Genomic DNA, 20,430 nt, shown 5'->3' on the forward strand with positions numbered 1-20,430 from the left:
TTCACAGCCAGCTGTCTTCTCACTGTGTACTGACATGAGAAAGGTCGGGGCGGGGGGGCGTCTCTCCAGGGTCTCCTTTATAGACACACCAGTCCCACTCATGAGAACTCCAGCCTCATAACCTAGTCACCTCTCAAAGGCCCCACCTCCAAATATGTGGGACTTGTAGCGAGCTGTTTAAAGTGCTGTAATACTAGTATTGAGTTTCTATAAGCTACCATGAAGCTGTATTTAGCACAATATTCTAGCAGTGTGTATAAGTGAAGTGTTTGTGTCTACAACATATAAATTTTGTGGAAAGTGTGAAACTGAAGTCGCTCAGTCATGTCCAAATACAAATATTCTGTCTATAATAGCTGGGTTCCCCCAGATAGGAGATTTTGAAATTAGCAGACAAGAAGTTGACTAGGAAGTAATCTTGGGATTAACTTTTGTGAAGGGAGCAGAATTGGTCAGAGAAAGAAGCTGAGCTTCAAGTAGTACCAGCAAAGGCCTCAGCTGACCCCACTGAATGAGAAGTGGAGAAAGGAATCCATCCCCTTTCCAAACTGATGCAACGAATGGAATTCAACTATGACTACTTATTCATGTAAGATGCTAGGGAATTACTTCCTATAAAGAGTAAGTATGGACATGAGAGGAAGTACAATGTCTTATCAGATATTAAAATTTTAAGAAGAATGGATTATTAGACTCTTGCTGTTAACCGTTAGCTGATATCAGTTCCCTCAGAATAAGCAGCCAAATGGCCTTTTTAGAGGGGGCCACATGGCCGATGTGTGGCCGGGGAAGGGACGCCCAGGAGGCACCAAAGGGAGGGTCCTTCGGTCACACAGCAAACAGTGTGAGACTGCAGAGCGCATGCTCTGAACTTGGAGTCTTAGAGCGCTGAGAGGTGTTTAAGACGAAATTCCCTCACTGTGCCATTTTCCAAAGGACTGGGCTTGGTGTCATTCATGGAAGACCAAACTGTACAACTTCAGCCCACAAATAAAGAGGTACTCTACAATTATCTCTATTTAAAAAGATGTTAGGCAAATCGGTGGGGTTTTACTGATTTAAAAAGTTTACTGGAGGAAATCAAGGAAACTTGAAATACTCCTTAAAGCCTTGGGGAAATATCAAGAAGAACAGTCTCCTTTGCCCACAAGGAGTCCCTGGCTGGGGCAGGTGGGTGTGACTCCTTTATGTCTGAGTGTCGAAACAAGGCCTTCTACGTGGTCACTCAGGTAGTTGATGTATATCCACTGGGTTTCCCTAGGTAGCTCAGTGGTAAAGAATCTGCCTGCCAAAGCAGGAAACGCAGGAGACTCGGGTTCGATCCCTGGGTTGGGAAGATCCCTTGGGGGAGAAAATGGCAACCCACTCCAGTGTTCTTGCCTGGAAAATCCCAGGGACAGAGGTGCCTGGTGGACTGCAGTCTGTGTGGTCACAAGGAGTCAGGCACGGCTGAGTGACCGAGCGTGGACACACACAAGCAAGCACTGTGGAGACTTGGCTTGAGTACAGGACATTTCAGGACGCCTTTCCATGTAATCAGTGATCAGTTCATAAAGCAACTACAAACATCTATTGTAAGCAGATGAGCACCCACACATAAATACAGGCATGAACTAATAAAATACACGTGCATGGCACTCTTTCATCCTTTAGGTCCTTTCTTTGTTGTTATGTCTTTAATAAAATCATCCTTGGCTCCAGTAGCAATCCACTGCTCTGGTTTATTAGTCTCGCATTAGTCTTCTGACTTGAATTATAGTCTCGACTTGGATATTTGGTTATGAACTCACTGAGGACAGAGTATATCATATACATCTTATATACTCACCCTCATCACCATCAAGTTAAGTGACATGACTTTGCTTATATTGCTGCTGCTGCTGCTGCTAAGTCGCTTCAGTCGTGTCCGACTCTGTGCAACCAATAGACGGCAGCCCACCAGGCTCCTACGTCCCTGGGATTCTCCAGGCAAGAACACTGGAGTGGGTAGCCATTTCCTTCTCCAATGCATGGAAGTGAAAACTGAAAGTGAAGTCACTCAGTCGCCTCCGACTCTTAGCAACCCCATGGACTGCAGCGCACCAGGCTCCTCCACCCATGGGATTTTCCAGGCAAGGGTACTGGAGTGGGGTGCCATCACCTTCTCCGTTGCTTATACTAAGAATTAGTAAACATCTCTTTAAATAAGTGTTTATTGAGCACGTATTGTCGATATCCTACTGCAGACTAATACCAATAATAAGACTGCCTCTTATTTCTTAGAAGCTTTCCATGTTGATTTTTGCTCTACCAACAATTGGTTTTCTCTCTGGAGATGTGACATCATTTAACACTTCTTGTTATGTATCACATTCATATTTGCATTCCAAAGACAGGCACGTATTTTGTTTAGAATTACCAATGATTTGTTCTTATTCCTATTATTGTTGCCATTAAATTATTAACAAGAACCAACTGTTTTAGTGAAAATTTTATCAGAGTTCTGTTTGGCTTTTCAGCTAAACTTTTGATCTTGTCTTTGTTGGCTAATGACATTGCTTCTTAAATCTGCTAAGACCCTTAAGCCTCAGGCTGCCTGCGTGATGGATATAGTGCAAACAAACAGAACTTTAGCTTCACAGAACTGGGATTTGCTGAGGAGATTCGGGTCCTATCAGAGAGACTTCCTTATGGCTTGCTTCCTGAAGCTGGCTGAGAAACGATAAGCACCTGAGCTTATGCCTGGCCATGCATCTGGTCAGTGATTCTTACTTTCACTCCCAAGTGTGTTTCCCACCACAACCCACCTCCAAACCTTCCTTGGGCTTCTGGAGCCCAGCTTGAGGATGGCAGAACCAGGGAGATGAGCTGAAATCTTTCCATGACACTTGGAGCGAGGCCCAACTCTGTAGCACCTCTAGCTGCTTCCTTCTCAGGGTTCAGGGCTTCCCGGGGGGCCCAGTTGGTAAAGAACCTGGCTTCAGTGCAGGAGACCCAGGTTCAGTCCCTGGGTTGGGAAGATCTCCTGGAGAAGGAAATGCCAACCCGCTCTAGTATTCTTGCCTGGGAAATCCCATGAACAGAGGAGCCTGGTGGGCTACAGTCCATGGGGTCGCAAACGTCAGACACGACTTAAGGACTAACCCACCACCACCACTTCTGGGTCTCTGTCACAGCCGACAGCTGTGAAGATCTGTTTTATAGAAGTCCTCACCACACCCGCTTCCTTGTGGTGTGTGATCCCAACTACAGCTTAGCATGCTGGGGGCGCACTTAAAATGTAAGCAGTTTTGTTGAAGGAGTCAGTCTTGTTTCACCAACAAAGAGATGATCCTCTCTCCATGTTGTCGATGTTCCCTCTGATTTTTGCCTCATGTCCTTTCTTCCTCTCTGTGCTGTTGGCAACACCCTGGGCCCTCTGCCTTCTTATGTCCAGATCATGACCTTGGTGGTCATCTATGGTGTGTATTTCGTAATGCTGGTCCTCATTGGGCGTGGCCTTGTTATTCTTCTGAATCACTCCAAGAGCCTTGCCCAGTGCTGGTTTCGTGTCTATTTCACAGAATTACACCTTACTCCAAAAATAGTTTAAGAGTCTTAGTAAGGACTGAAAGTGGAATGAGGTAGATAAGACACCTTAAAGAATATAACTATCAAGAAATTACCAGACTTATTAAGCTTGCTATGTTCCAAGATAATACAAGGCACTGGATGTACAAAGTTAGAACAAATGTCAGTTCCTGTCCTCAAGAAGATTCCCCTTGCTTCTCTGGTTTGCTGGACAGGGAAGCCTGGCATGCTGCAGTCCATGGGGTCGCAAAGAGTCAGACAGGACTGAGCAACTGAACTGAACTGAGAGCCACAGAATTAGCACCACCAGGAAGCTTTCTTCCTTTAGGAAACATCCAAATAAATAAATACAGATAGGAAATTATATATATGTGAGAATTGGACCACAAAGAAGGCTGAACGCTGAAGAATTGATGCTTTCCATCTGTGAAGAGTCCCTTGGACAGCAAGGAAATCAAACCAGTCAATCCTAAAGAAATCATTCCTAAATATTCATTAGAAGGACTGATGCCGAAGCTGAAACTCCAATACTTTGGTCAACTGATGCGAAGAGCTGGCTCATTGGGAAAGACCCTGATGCTGGGAAAGATTGAAGGCAGGCGCAGAAAGGGGCGACAGAGATGGTTGGATGGCATCACTGGCAATGGACATGAGTTTGAGCAAACTCTGGGAGCTGGTGATGGACAGGGAGGCCTAGTGTGCTGCAGTCCATGGGGTCGCAAAGAGCCAGGCACGACTAAGCAACTAAATAACAACATACATATGTGTACACACACACACACACACACACTCACACACACACACACTCACACACACGCACACACACACCTCACTGGCAAGGTATTAAATAGAAAGCATAGGTTCCAAGGTCCTTAATGAATGATTCTCTGTTGGACGTTTGTGTTTCTCTTGTCTTAATTGACATCATCCAAGATTTTTTTTTTTTTTTGCCATTTTTGATGTTTCTTTTCTGGTGCTGTTGCTTTGTCTTTGTAGTTAGTAACCTGGGGTTTCTAAAAGTTATTCAGGGACGTATTCGGCCTTGCCCCCATGCATTCTCGTTCCACTCTAAGACTGTTAACACGAGGCTTGCTTCCCTTTCCCAGGCTGCTGCGCTCACGCCTCCAGCCTTGCCACATGCATCATGCTGTCATGGTAATACTTCCAGGGCCCGTTTGGAAAGAGATGGATTATTTTGAACATGAAAGGTGTTTCCTGGGAAAAACAAATGAATCAAATGGAAAAATGAATTAACATCACGAAATTTACCTTCCCAGCTGGAGATATGATATATGCATGCGTTCCTTAGGGACAATCCTCTTATAAGAATTCACTGTTAAAAAAGTCTGCAGTGATCGGAGTCAGAGCTCAGCCTGCAGTGTATTTATACATGAATGGAAAACATCCCTCGAAGGAAAAAGTTTAGAACCATGAATGTTTGTTTCTTGTGAGGGGTGCATGGAATTGACAACTGGTGGCCACAGGTGTCTTGTTCCAGGGCTTCTAAGGCCTGTGTGATGCTCTTAATGGGACCTGGTATCTGCAAAATATTCAGTTCTCTCCAGTGACATTTACTGGGCACCTACTCAGTACAAGGCACAGGGATATTCTATGGAGTTAAAAAGACAATAAAATAACATCTTCAGCTCAGTTTAATAAGAAAAATAGGTATTTAAGTTCATAAGGAGGAAAGGTTTTATTTGGGATTTCCTGGTGATTAATTAAAACTCTCATGATCAGAAGTATTATTATTAAATACAGCACAGGAAGAACCATCAGCTGTGGCCACTTGACTTACAGATGATGTGCCCAAGAGATGAGAAACAGGGGTGCCCTGAGGCTCATGAGTCTTCATTTCAGAGCACCAGGGAAAGTGACTGACGTGTGCCTACTTCACTTACAGGTACCGCCTCCTTCTCCCTGCTGTGTCCTCCCAGGCTCTAGGTCAGAGTGAGGCGAAGTCAGAATAATTACATTAGCAACCTCATTCAACTACACCAACCGTGCTGCAGGTGAATTAGTGGGCTTCCTCAACTGCCTGGGACTCATCACCACATAGGATGTTTTATTTAGATGGAAATATATTCCAAGCCATCCACTTTCCAAAACATTAATGTTTTTAACGTAGCACATTGCTCTGTGGGGTACTGCCTATGCAGGGCTTTGCATGCAGTGTGCTCCCAGGTCTAGAGAATGAATGATTGAGACAAAATCTCCCCCGAAGTCAAAGAGGGCTGACTTTGAGCTGGGGGTGGATTTCTCTCGCCCACCATGTGGATGAAAAGAAAGAGGCCATGCAACAAGCTCAGGCCCTTTGAGCCAAAGTTGGTAAAGAATAAAATCGTAAAGGAATGAAATATTTTCATCCTCTTTCTCCTGGTTCCAAGCAGTGGGGTGTTAAGGCAGGTGTGTTTCTCTGTATTCACACGTATATGCTACATGTAAAGAGAGAGTCAGGTTATATGTGAGTACAGGCATGTAGTTCTGGCCAACTTTGCCTTGCAAGTAGTACTCGTGTGGCCTCAAAAATGATTTACAGGTGTAAACAAACGTTTAGACTAAGACCATATGTTAATTCCTACATGACTTGAGAATTTGACACCAATTTTAGTTGAGTGTGAAGGAATGCAATTGGTAATTATATTTTTTTCATGGTTAGTAAGTGGTTCAATTGCAAAGACTGTGTTATTAAAAACAAAATGAGAATCCTTTCTGGGGTATTATATTTCCTGCTTCTATTTTTCTTGCCTAGATTCTTTTTTAACACAAAAGTTACACAGCTTTGTAAAAACAAAACATCTATCCAGGCATTATTCACTTTTAGCAAACGTGTGCATGGTGGTCACCTTTGGAGGGTCGAATTTTGCACCGAGATTTGGCCGAGGGAGGCTGGTGGGCAGTCAGGGGTGTTGACGGATGGGTGTTCAGGAGCATAGGCTGATTGTGGTCTCTTACACGTGCTACCTCCTGGAGGTGAGAGGGCTATTTAGCGAAATGAAATACTACTCTGTCACAACTTCCTCGCTCGCGGTTCAATCATGGAAAATTCTTCCCCAGCGCTGTCATTGAAATCATTACACTCAGAATTAAACATGGTATGAGGGAGCAGCCGAGAAGACCCTGCGGTACTATCGACAGGCCAGGTCTTACATGAATAATCAGCTTTTGCATGCGGCGCATGTGAAAAGGCCTGTAAATCAGGGCTCTTTCCTCTCCCTTTGGAATGAATGGAATTGCTCTCTGTTCCCCATTTGTCTCCACGTGCTGGTCTGATGCCACCCGGTTTGACCCAAGTTGCAGAGCTCCTCACACGTCTCCTTTCTTCCTTCTGCCCCTGACGTCCCCTTAAAACCTTCTAAACCCACGTCCGATGCAGCCCAGAGACCCTTTCCGGAAGCCCCCATCTACCAGGTCTTCTTTCTCGCCACCAGTTACTAAGCCCTTGGATTCACACTTCCGCCTCACATCCCTGCAGTCCACCACGCGCACCCCCAGCTGTCCTTCCGCCTCCAGTCCCTTCAGATCTTCCAGTTTTACTCTTCTCTTGGCTTCCTTCATCTTAATCCCTCCAGCACCCTCCCCACCACCTCCACAGAAGCAGCGACATGCAGCGAAAAGAGAACGGACTTCCAGCCCAAAGATCTCAGCCCGTGCCCCGTGTCCACCGCCTGGTGATACAGAGGTCTTGGGCGTGATAACCTCACGGGACCTCAGTTGCCCCTCTGTAAAAATTTCCTCACAGGGACCCCAGGAAATAAAGCTTCATTTCTATCACACTATTTCCATCTCTATGTGAAGTGCCTTGGCAACACAAAACACCTTTTACAAAACTGAAATTGAACATTTTAGCTGAGTCCAGTGAAACCAATAAAAAGTTATAACCAACTTCCTGTGTCTTCAACACTCTGAGACTGAGGCATTTAACTAGACGGTTTTAACGAAATGAAACGCTGACCCAATCGCAGTGTAGATGTTTGTTCCTGGTTTGAAAACATATTCTCTCTGAAGGAAACATGAGGTGATCATATTTTCTTCTTAGCCCCAAGTCTCAGACACTGCTGGTGCTTTAGTTGCTAAGTCGTGTCTGACTCTTATGACCTCCTGGACCGTAGCCTGCTAGGCTCCTCTGTCCATGGGATTTCCCAGGCAAGAATACTGGAGTGAGCTGCCATTTCCTTCTCCAGGGGATTCTTCCAGACCCGGCGTCACAGCTGTGTCCCTTGCATCAGCAGGCAGATGCTTTGCCACTGACCCACCACAGAAACCCCTTGATTCAATAGATTACAAAATTCTCTAAGGCAGAGATTGACAAATTTTTACCATAAGGATTCAAGCCAAACTGGGTTCAAATCTCAACGCCAGATCTCATTGCATCGCCCTGGTCAAGTGGCTTCATCTTATTGTGCATTCATTTCCTGATTTGTCAGATTAGGATGATGACAATGATTCTCCTCTCACTGCTGCTCTGGGGGGTGAAGCAGCAAGAGGAGTATCCTAAGCAGCGCATCCATGGCTTGCCCGTAGACCGTAAGCTCAGCGAGGACAGGAGTCTGCTTTGTTGACTGTTGTGTCTCTAGCACTTAATGATGCTATTCGTGCTTAGCACAGAGCAGGCAGTACTGTTGCAGGAAGAAGAGAGCTTCAAACAAACTAGGCTTTAGGTTAAATCATGACTGGGTTCAAGGCCAGCGTGAACAAACATGGCTCTTCTTTTCCTTCACATTTTTTTTTAATAACTTGAATTTGCTAGGTAAAATTTAATAGGAGTCTTTGCAATTATAGCTTGAAGTATAATAATGGAAATGAGTGATCATTGGTATTTCAATACTCCTAAACAATAGTGGATGTTAGTACAAAGATGAAGCTGAAGCTGACAGCACATAGCTTTACATTGTTGTTATTCTTTGGTCGCTAAATCATGTCTGACTCTTTTGTGACTCCATGGACTGTAGCCCACCAGGCTCCTCTATTCATGGGGTTTTCCAGGCAATAATACTGGAGTGGGTTGCCATTCCTTCTCCAGGGAATCTTCTCCTGCATTGACAGGCAGATTCTTTACCAATGAGCCACCTGGGAAGCCCATAGCTTTAAGTACCCTCTCATAGTTTCTTTTTGCTGTTCTTAAAGGAGGCTGCTTATATAATTCATTTGAAAATGCCTTTCATCTTTTTAAAAAAATCTAAGTCTCTCATTATGACATAGATTTTCTCTCCGAAAGTTTATTTTTACCAAACTTGTGTCATATTTAATACTTGTATTCTAAATCCAAGTCAGTATTTAGTGGCAACAGCTGCCAGGAGTCACTGGAATAAATGAATTACGGCCCTGTTTAGCTGGCAAGATTGCATTCGATTTCCACACTCCAGCACCAATGGGGTCTCCAAGAGCAACAGAGAAAGGGCAACCTATTCCCCGGGGCTGAGCTTGTACAGAAAGGAGCATATACAGGAAGTATGGGACCTTTGGGACAAACAGCTTTGGCAGGTGGGTCATGTCCAAGCTTCCCAGAAGCTGAGCCCTGTGTATTCTCAAGAATACCACCTAGACAACTGTCATACCTTGGCAGAAAACCATTTTCAAAGCTTTATTGCATTTGTGATGATATTTATTCAGGGTGTTGATAAATAGATACTCCTACAACAGCAAAGCACCAAGGTTCTACTCTTCTCCCTGGCTTGTGCTGTATGCATTTATTTACATTAAGATTAAGCCTCTCACTGAATTACACAGTGGCGACTTATGCAGCTACCTCCTTAGGATGCTGTCTGCAGCAATATACCTGCCAAAGAATCCTTTAAAGATCCCAGTAATTGGAGAAGCCAAAAAGAAGCATTGTTTTTATTTGTTTTAATGTAGAATTCTCTACCTGGTTTATGTAAAACAATTGAAGTAAGTTTTCAGTAAGTTTCTTCTGCTTACAATCAAAATAATTTTCAGACATGTTAGCCTGATTTGTAATTTTCTCCACGTCTAGAATTGAATGTCTGATGCATTTTGGTAAAGTTTGTAAATGAAACATTTGCTCCAGTTTAAAATACCTAGGTATTTGACTATTTGGTAAACCAGACTATACACTGAACTGGAAGCTAAAGAGTTAAAGAATGCTGTGAGGTTGAATACACGGCAAAGACTGTTTTTCCAGGAACCCATCGGTAAAATTTAGTTTTGATGTTGATCATGAAGTAGGAATTTGGTCCAAAATGGCAACAATAAAGAGAAAAAAGATTTGCTCTGAGATAGCTTATACATCAAGTTTGATAAGCCTGGACATATGGTAAAATGCTCTGATGTTTAATTTTCTATTGAAATAATTGCTAAAAATTTGTTGTATATGAGAAATTATGTACAAAGCATCTTACATGTAATATTTTATTTTATTTCACCATTGAGTAGTAGTATTATTCTCATTTAATGACAGAGAAAAAGAGGAAAATAGAGATTTGTAAAGGTCATGTAATTTATTGTGATTATTTTATTTTTTGATTAGAGGATAATTGCTTTAAGGGCTGTGTTAGTTTCTGTCATACAACACAAATCAGCCATAAGTATATATATATATATATCAGTTCAGTTCGGTGCACGCCAGGCTTCCCTGTCCATCACCAACTGCCAGAGATTGCTCAAACTCATGTCCATCGAGTCAGTGATGTCATCCAACCATCTCATCCTTTGTTGATCCCTTCTCTTCCTGTCTTCAATCTTTCCAAGCATCAGGGTGTTTTCCAACAAGTCAGTTCTTTGCATCAGGTGGCTAAAGTATTGGAGCTTCAGCTTCAGCATCAATCCTTCCAATGAATATTCAGGACTGATTTCCTTTAGGATTGACTGGTTTGATCTCCTTGCAGTCCAAGGGACTCTCAAGAGTCTTCTCCAGCATCACAGTTCAAAAGCATCAATTCTTTGGCACTCAGCTTTCTTCACAGTCCAACTCTCACATCCATACATGACTATTGGAAAAACCATAGCCTCGACTAGATGGACCTTGGTTGGCAAAGTTATGTCTCTGCTTTTTAATATGAGGTCTAGGTTGGTCATAGCTTTTCTTTCAAGGAGCAAGCGTCTTTTAATTTCATGGCTGCAATCACCATCTGCAGTGATTTTGGAGCCCAAGAAAATAAAGTCAGCCACTGTTTCCCCATCTATTGGCCATGAAGTGATGGGACTGGATGCCATAATCTTAGTTTTGTGAATGTTGCATTTTAAGCCAGCTTTTTCACTCTCCTCTTTCACTTTCATCAAGAGGCTCTTTAGTTCTTCTTTGCTTTCTGCCGTAAGGGTGGTATCATCTGCATATATGAGGTTATTGATATTTCTCCTGACAGTCTTGATTCCAGCTTGTGCTTCATCCAGCCTGGCATTTCACATGACCTACTCTGCATATAAGTTAAATAAGCAGGGTGACAATATACAGCCTTGTCATACTCCTTTCCTAATTTGGAACCAGTCTGTTGTTCCATATCTAGTTCTAACTGTTGCTTCTTGACCTGCATACAGATTTCTCAGGAGGCAGGTAAGGTGGTCTGGTTATCCCATCACTTTAAGAATTTTCCACAGTTTGTTGTGATCCACACAGTCAAAGGCTTTGGCATAATCAATAAAGCAGAAGTAGATGTCTTTCCGGAACTCTCTTGCTTTTTCTATGATCCAGCAGATGTTGGCAATTTGATCTCTGGTTCCTCTGCCTTTTCTAAATCGTGCTTGAACATCTGGAAGTTCTTGATTCACGTACTGTTGAAGCCAAGCTTGGAGAATTTTGAGCATTACTTTGCTAGCATGCTGCTGCTGTTAAGTCACTTCAGTGTTGTCTGACTCTGTGTGACCCCATAGACAGATGGCAGTCCACCAGGCTCCCCTGTCCCGAGATGAGTGTAATTGTGTGGTCATTTAAACATTCTTCAGCATTGCCTTTCTTTGGGATTGGAATGAAAACTGACCTTTTCCAGTCCTGTGGCCACTGCTGAGTTTTCCAAATTTGCTGACATATTGAGTGCAGCACTTTAACAGCATCATCTTTCAGGATTTGAAATAGCTCAACTGGACTTCCATCACCTTCTCTAGCTTTGTCCATAGTGATGCTTCTTAAGGCCTACTGGAGAAGGCAATGGCACCCCACTCTAGTACTCTTGCCTGGAAAATCCTATGGATGGAGGAGCCCGGTAGGCTGCAGTCCATGGGGTCGCTAAGAGTGGGATATGACTGAGCGACTTCACTTTCACTTTTCACTTTCATGCATTGGAGAAGGAAATGGCAACCCACTCCAGTGTTCTTGCCTGGAGAATCCAGAGGACAGGGGAGCCTGGTGGGCTGCCGTCTATGGGGTCACACAGTCGGACATGACTGAAGCGATTTAGCAGCAGCAGCAGCAGCAAGGCCCACTAGACATCGCATTTCAGGATGTTTGGCTCTAGATGAGTGATCACACCATCGTGGTTATCTGGGTCATGAAGATCTTTTTTGTATAGTTCTTCTGTATATTCTTGCCACTTCTTCTTAATATCTTCTGCTTCTGTTAGGTCCATAGATTTCTGTCCTTTATTGTGCCCATCTTTGCATGAAATATTCCCTTGGTATCTCTAATTTTCTTGAAGAGATCTCTAGTCTTTCCCATTCTATTGTTTTCTTCTATTTCTCTGCATTGATCACTGAGGAAGGCTTTCTTCTCTCTCCTTGCTATTCTTTGGAACTCTGCATTCAAATGGATATGTATTTCCTTTTATCCTTTGCCTTTCACTTCTCTTCTTTTCTCAGCTATTTATAAGGCCTCCTCAGACAACCATTTTGCCTTTTTGAATTTCTTTGTTTTGGGGGATAGTTTTGATCACTGCCTCCTGTACAATGACAAGAATCCAACCATAGTTCTTCAGGCACTCTATCAGATCTAATCCCTTGAATCTACTTGTCACTTCCACTGTATAACCGTAAGGGATTTAGGTCACACCTGAATGGTCTAGTAGTTTCCCTACTTTTTTAGATTTAAGTCTGAATTCTGCAATAAGGAGTTCATAATCTGAGCCACAGTCAACTCCCAGTCTTGTTTGTGCTGACTGTATAGAGTTCTCCATCTTCAGCTGAAAAGAACATAATCGATCTGATTTCTGTATTGACCATCTGGTGATGTCCATGTGTAGAGTCATCTCTTCTGTTGTTGGAAGAGGGTGTTTGCTGTGACCAGTACATTCTCTTTGCAAAACTCTATTAGCCTATGCCCTGCTTCATTTTGTACTCCAAGGCCAAATTTGCCTGTTACTCCAGGTATCTCTTGCTTGACTTTTGCATTCCAGTCCCCTATGATGAAAAGGATATCTTTTTTTTTTTTTTTTTTGGTGTTAGTTCCCATGGACAGAGGAGTCTGGCGGGCTACAGTTCATGGGGTTGCAAACAGTCAGACATGACTGGAATGCAAAGTAGGAGGTCAAGAGATACCTGGAGTAACAGGTAACTTTGTTCTAGGAGTACTATATATATATATATATACATATATATATATATATGTATGTATATGTGTATATACACACACATACATCTCCCCTTCCTCTTAAGCCTCCCTCCCAACCCATGCCATCACACCTTCTTTTAATTTGCCAGAGATTGCAAAGGTAATAAGTAGCATAGCCAAGATTCAAACCTAGACAATTTGCCTCTGGAGCCTGAATTCTTGCCCAAGACATAAGCCTAAATTTACTAAATATGACATTGGCAATAAACGTGTTTCAGTTAAATAGAGGATTAATTACATATGGACAACTTATAAATGGAGCTGTATTAGGTGGTATGACAAATAATGGAATTGCATTCAAAATACACAAAAACACTTGCCTTGTACACCTTATGTGTGTTAATTCACTTCAGTCATGTCTGGCTGTGTCCAACCCCATGGACTACAGCCCGCCAGGCTCCTCTGTCCATGGGACTCTCCAGGCAAGAACACTGGAGTGGGCTGCCATGTCCTCCTCCAGGGGATCTTCCTGACCCCGGGACTGAACCTGGGTCTTTTATGTCTCCTGCATTGGCAGGCAGGTTCTTTACCACTAGAGCCACCTGGGGAGCCCTTATGTCCCTTTTTAGGGCTTTTTTAAGCCATTCTAAGTCTTTAGAGAGCAGAATTTATGGTACTGATGACTTCACATCACCCTGTAAGCTCTGTTTTGTTTTTGCATCCAAGATTAGTATTTCTACACCTTATTTGAGTGCATTGACCAACCAACAAAAATCTTTGTAAGTACTGTCATTCTTTTTTAAAAAATATAGACCAGACGAATATGACCTTCAAAAAGTTCTGAAAAGTAACTGCCATCAGACAGCAAGTTGGCAGCAAAAGTGAAATTCAAACCCAAGTTTTACTATTTCAAGTCTAATGAATTATTTCCACCTTCAGCTATTAAGGTGACAGAGAACAAAGGTAGCTTGTGAAATCTCAAGGCTGTGTTTCTTCTTTCTTCCCGTAGGTCTCTACCCCCAGGAGAATAAGGGAACCTACATTCCAGTCCCTTTGGTCTCTGAGCTGCAGAGTGGCAAGTGGGGGGCGAAGGTGGTCATGAGAGAGGACAGGTCTGTCCGGCTGTCTGTCCAGTCTTCTGCAGACTGCATTGTGGGGAAGTTCCGCATGTACGTGGCTGTCTGGACCCCCTATGGGGTCATCCGCACCAGCCGAAACCCCGAAACGGACACATACATTCTCTTCAACCCTTGGTGTGAAGGTAAGGGCCTGGTATTTATTATCTCACTACAAAAATAGTTCATATATTTCTAATGCATCTCTTTTTGGGTCAATAGAAAAATTATGCTAGAAGATGTGTTCCTTCCTACATCCACTTTCCATGTTTTAAGGACAGAAGATGACACAAAATTTGCTTTCAGTGTATGAGGCTATAACTTGAAGTTAATGCTGCTATAAATTTACTTCAAGAAATAATTGAAGATTGCGTAAAATTGCACAATTAGTTAATTGTGAAGTTACTATGCTGATGGTATTACCTCTGTGTATGTTATTGCTCTATTAACAAAATGGGCTTCTTTGCCTTGACTTTCAAAATTGATAGGATCCAGAAGATAAGACATATAAATATACTAGATGTTAGTCACTCAATTGTGTCTGATTCTTTGTGACTCTGTGGATTGTAGCCCACCAGGCTCCTCTGTCCATGAAATTCTCTAGCAAGAATACTGGAGTGGGTATCCATTCCCTTCTCCAGGTGGATATGGTGGAATACTATGCAGCCATAAAAAAACATGATTTTACCACTTGCAGAAACATGGATGGACTTGGAAGGCATTATGCCAAATGAAATAAGTCAAAAAGAAAAAGGCAAATCCTGTATATCACTTATATGTGGAATCTAAAAAATATAACAAACTAGTGAATATACAAAAAACAAGCAGACTCTCAGAGAACAAACTAATGATTCCTAGTGGGGAAAGGGAATAGGGAGGGGCAAAATAGGGGTCGGGAATTAAGAGGTACAAACAATTAGGTATAATAAGCTACAGGATGTATTGTGCAGCACAAGGAACATAGGCAATATTTTATAATAACTATAAATGGAGTTGGAGAAGGCAATGGCACCCCACTCCAGTACTCTTGCCTGGAAAATCCTATGGACCAAGGACCCTGGTGGGCCACAGTCCATGGGGTTGCTAAGAGTCAGACACGACTGAGCGACTTCACTTTCACTTCTCACTTTTATGCATTGGAGAAGGAAATGGCAACCCACTCCAGTGTTCTCGCCTGGAGAATCCCAGGGACGGGGGAGCCTGCTGGGCTGCCATCTATGGGATCGCACAGAGTGGGACACGACGGAAGCGACTTAGCAGCAGTAGCAGTAGCAGCATAAATGGAGTATAATCTTTAAAAATCATGAATCATTATATCATATATGTACACTTCTAATTTATATAATATTGTACAGCAAATATAATTAAATTAAAAAACTATTAAGATTCATAATCTGGCTTCAGAAAAATAAAATAAAGTTGACCTTGTCTATAGTGAAACTAACTTTTATCTCCTTAATTCAAGTACAGAAAGCATAAGTCTAATGAATTCTGTAAATTTGTTTAAATGCACAGTGGGTGCAAACTTTATAAATCATAATGCTGGATATGCAAACATGTAACTTTAATATAATTCAGCTTAATCTCTACTGCTATTTTGAGTCTTTCCTTCTGGCTGCTGCAGAAGCTTAATCTAGTTATATTCAAATAAACTTAGTCAAGTCCAAGAATTTCTCTACCAATCCAATTTAAGAACTCCATCACACACAGTATTTTTCCCTGTCCCCATCTCTGCCCTTCCTTATTTCTGCCTCCATACTTGGTGTGAGGCTGGTCTTAAGTTTCAGGGGCAGATGCGAACATTGCAGTGACACTCGGGGGAGAGTCCACTTTTAGATCTTAGGAAGTAAGGTAACGGAACATATAAAAGCTGACATAAGATCAAAGATTTCTCACACCGTCCTGTCCCATATACATTGCTCTCCAATATCTTCCAAAATGAGTCTATATTAGCGCTGGTTTTGAACGTGGGAGTTGCACTTGATTCAGGGTGGATATGAACTTACACACAGGTAATCAGTGAACAAGGTTTTCTGCTCGGGTTAACATAAACCTGGATCCTCCTGACCCTTTATTTGAAGGACCTATTCCAGTATTCGAGCTAATCCTATGCTCCCCACCTGCCACCTCCGTCCTCCTGTACCCACTAATCCTTATCTATGAGACAAGGTTCAAGGTTGATGGTAACAGCCTGTGGTTTCCCCAGCCTAGAACCCAAAGCACAGTCCAACTCGGATGCTGTATAATGAACCCCACACACAACCAGATACGCTGTAGCTTCACAGTCCCCAGGGTTCTGCTTGCGTGTGCACTAACGCAGAACATAACACACGTGATAACACGGGGCTCACGGAGATATGGTCTGGCAACTACAGAGGAGATTCAGAAAGAGACCACTGCCCAGCTGGAAAAGATTACACAAGAGGAAGTCAGAAGTTGTCCAAATAAAGCCAGGTGGGCAAGATGCTGCCAATACCACACACGCGCAGTGGAAGTGAGGTCCAAGGTGACTCAGGACACCGGGCTGAAAATTACGCAGGCAAGTACAGCACTGATTGATCAAGAAGGTTCTGCTGTGTGGCTGGGGGCCTTTAGCTTGCTTTGCATTCATAGGCAATTTATCCTCCTTAATCACTAAATCATTAGTGGGGATCAATAGTCATACCACATTACTGAGGCCAGGGGTGGGTGGAGGGAGAATTATTGGTTAGCTTTTTAATTTGATTGTGCTAACCAGGCTTCAGATCCATCCCAGAAAGGAGCCCTTCTCTGGGTGCTGGAGAGATAACCGAACCCACAAAGGCAGCAGGAGTGAGTCGGGCACTCAGTGTGAAGTCCTCTCACCTGTCTGAGCGCTCAGGAACTCTGAACTGTTGAATGCATTTTCCTGTTTCAGTTCAAACCTTTCCAGATTGGTCATCTAGAATTTGTGCCAGATCGTGTACCCTGAAAGATGTCAGCGTCCCAGCCTGTGCTTAGTCCTCGGGGCAACATTTGACAGCTCTCTTTGATAAGGCATCGGTCATTTTCATGGGGCTCGTCTTGTCTTAGCCACACTTCCCACCTCATTCCCCATCACTGACGCCACCTGAATTCATCCAGACTTCATCCTAGCACAGTATCTGGTACACGCACGCTTGCTCAGTCACTTAGTCATGCCCAACTCTTTGTGACCCCATGGACTGTAGCCACCAGCCTCCTCTGTCCCTGGGATTGTCCAGGCAAGAATACTGGATTGGGTTGCCATTTCCTTCTCCAGGGGATCAAGCCTGCATCTCCTGTGTCTCCTGCATTGTCAGGTGGCTCCGTGGTCTGGTAGATACTTAATGTTGAATAAATGTTTGCTGCACTGATTTAATCATTCCAAGTAAATGCTTTCTAGGTTCACTGCACCTATCACCACAGATCAGCTGTGTCACCCCATACCTTACCACTTGAAGGAAGTCAAAGTCGTATACAGTACATGGGGGACATGGGTTGCGGTGTGTGTGTGTAGACGTCTCTCTCTTTCAGCATCTGATGCTAAACTAGCATCTGGTATTTCTAACGTTTCCCCCAAGTGATTGATTTCTTTCCTTGTTTCTTTATTTATTTTTTACCTTTGGCCACACTGCACAGCATGTGGAACCTTACTTTCCTGACCAGGGATTGAAGCTGTGCTCCCTGCTTTGGCAGCTTGGAATCTCAACCACTGAACCACCAAAGAAGTCCCTCTAACTTTTTATTCACTATGACTTTGGCATTTTCCTTTAAACAGAGAAATCAATTAAATTTAGTGTAAAGAAATCAATTTCTACTATCTGGATGCTTTTAATAGGAAGTAATTAATATGAACAAATTGTATAGTATTTTGACATTCATTCTTATACTATTTGCTTCGTAATTATACATGGTCTTTTAGACCCTTCAGTACAGAATGGAGTGATGTACCAGGCCTGGTATTCCCAGGGTAACCATGACCAACACCCCTTCCTCTTGGAGACCATTGAGCCCAGACCAGAATTTACACCCTCAGGCTAGAGCCCTTCATTCATCAATCCACAAATAGTAATAGTATATCTCCCACAATGCTCATGACAGCATAATTACCCATGGGTACTACAGAACTATTATTTATTCATTCACACATATTAAGGATCAATGCTGAAGTAGGCACTGGGAATATGTTACTGAAAAAGACAATCTTCGTCCTCAAAGAGCATCTGGCGACGGTTTCACAAATGAGCTGCTAATAAACATGAATTTCAACACTGAAAAGCACGGAAAGGAGTCGTGGCAGAACAAGAACATGCAGTAGGGGCACCGGCCTCACTGGGGAGTGGGGGGAATGGGTTAGCGGGTTACCTTTGCACCCCGTGCAGCCCCTGGAATAGTGTGTGCACACGATAGCAGTCACATACTTGGCTAACTGAATTTCAAGGAAGTTTTAATAGAGCTTATGTGACAATTTGAAGCCCTTATGCATTCAGACCTTGTATTTAATGAAATAGCATATCTCTCTTGCAAGTGTCTGAATCGGTAGAGCCCATTCATCCTCACAGCAAGTGACAGTTATCTGGTGTGGCATCAATCAGAAGGGAACCCAGGGAGCTCTCAGTAGACTTTATTTTCAGTGGCACATAGATGACCCCAGATTCAAGGTCTGAAGCTGTTTCTGGAGGGAGCATTTGTAATTCCTTAGCTGGGTGGTTCATTTTTTTTTTTATCATTGGAGTACAATTGCTTTACAATGCTGTGTTGGTTTCTGTCGTACAACAAAGTGGATCAGCCATAAGTATACATACGTCCCCTCCCTCTTCACCCTTCCTCCTACATACCTTCAAAGGATGCTCAAAGCTGGTGTCCTCCTGCATTCTGTGTTTCAGAAAGCAGGATCCTTCTCTCTTTCAGTCCAACATGGCACAGAGGTAAGACTCGTGAATGCTTGCTGAACTGAATTGATAACCACCACTCCAAGGGCGGCGGGGAGTGGATGATTAGCTTCAGATTTCAGAAGAAAAATCAGACTCTGTGGTATTACATAAAGTTTTCAAGGTCATCCAGAAAATCAGGAAACAAGCTGGGGCTAAAACATGGATACCCTGGTGCAGGGGAAGATTGAGGGCAGGAGAAGAAGGGGGAGACAGAGGATGAGATGGTTGGGTGGCATCAGCCGACTCAGCGGACATGAGTCTGAACAAACTCTGGGAGATAGTGAAGGACAGGGGAGCCTGGCGTGCTGTGGTCCATGGGGTCTCAAAGAGTCAGACACGACTGAGCAACTGAACAACAACAGGCTCTTTTATTTTCAGAACCAGAACCACTGGTACCCGGTATTGTGGAATAAGAGAAACAGGAAGTAGATGCCAGCTGGGAAACGTCTATGATGTTCTAATCAACACTGGAAAAGCCTACTGTTAAAAATAAATAAATAAAAACAAAACCAGGTTGATAGCTAAAAGATCAAACAAGTTTTCTTTGCAAAAAAAGAAAAAATTTAAACATCCCAACAAGGGCACAGACTCCCTTTGAGAATATGTGCTAAGTAAAGAATATCTGACATTTTTCTTTGTAGAATTGCTTCATGAATAATAGTCTATCTTCTAAAGATACTTTACACTAAAAAGTCCTTAACCAGCAAAACTGGAAATACAGCACAAATCAACTCAACTTCCCAAGCTGGCCTGTGATACGATGCAGTGTCTTTGCAGGGAACAGGCCCAGCAGTTGAGAAATCGCTTGCCGGTGTCTCCTGGGCTGGTTTCATTCCAGAGTTCACAGGCACAAAGGCGTGCCCCAGGGAGGTTGAATTGAACCGTTTTAGGAAGACAGTGGCTCTGGACCCTTCCAGAAATAAAGTGCAGATGCTGGAAATGCCAGTCCTGACTATACTCCAGGGGCTTTCCTGGTGGCTCAGTGGTAAAGAACCCACCTGCCAATGCAGGAGACATAAGAGATGTGAGTTTGATGGCAACCCACTCCAGTATTCTTGCCTCTAGAATCCCATGGACAGAGGAGCCTGGTGGGCTATTGTCCATGGGGTCGCAAAGAGTCAGACACGACTTAGTGATTGAGCCCAGGTGGGACAGTGGTAAAGAATCCTCCTGCCAGTGCAGGAGACCCAAAAGACTTGAGTTCAATCCCTGGGTCAGGAAGATCCCCTGGAGTAGGAAATGGCAACCCACTCCAGTATTCTTGCCTAGAGAATGCCATGGACAGAGGAGCTTGGCAGGCTATAGTCCATGGGGTCGCCAAGTCGGACACAACTGAGCAATCTGAGCAGTAAATATACGCCAGTGTTTCCCAGATCCCATAGGTGGGAATCATCTGCCTAGAGCACAGCCTCAGGGG

The 20,430-nt window shown here is 43.3% G+C and overlaps 1 protein-coding gene across 1 annotated transcript in view; it reads left to right on the forward strand.

Annotated features, from left to right (window-relative positions):
• F13A1 (coagulation factor XIII A chain) overlaps positions 1 to 20,430 on the forward strand; it is a 143,654-nt gene that overhangs the window by 32,544 nt on the left and 90,680 nt on the right. Inside the window, exon 4 of the mRNA XM_019986089.2 lies at positions 13,995 to 14,246. Within this exon, the coding sequence (XP_019841648.2) occupies positions 13,995 to 14,246 (252 nt within the window). The remainder of the gene's footprint in view (positions 1 to 13,994; positions 14,247 to 20,430) is intronic.

The sequence above is a fragment of the Bos indicus genome, chromosome 23, assembly GCF_029378745.1.
Source record: "Bos indicus isolate NIAB-ARS_2022 breed Sahiwal x Tharparkar chromosome 23, NIAB-ARS_B.indTharparkar_mat_pri_1.0, whole genome shotgun sequence".
In the NCBI taxonomy this organism is placed as follows: domain Eukaryota; kingdom Metazoa; phylum Chordata; class Mammalia; order Artiodactyla; family Bovidae; genus Bos; species Bos indicus.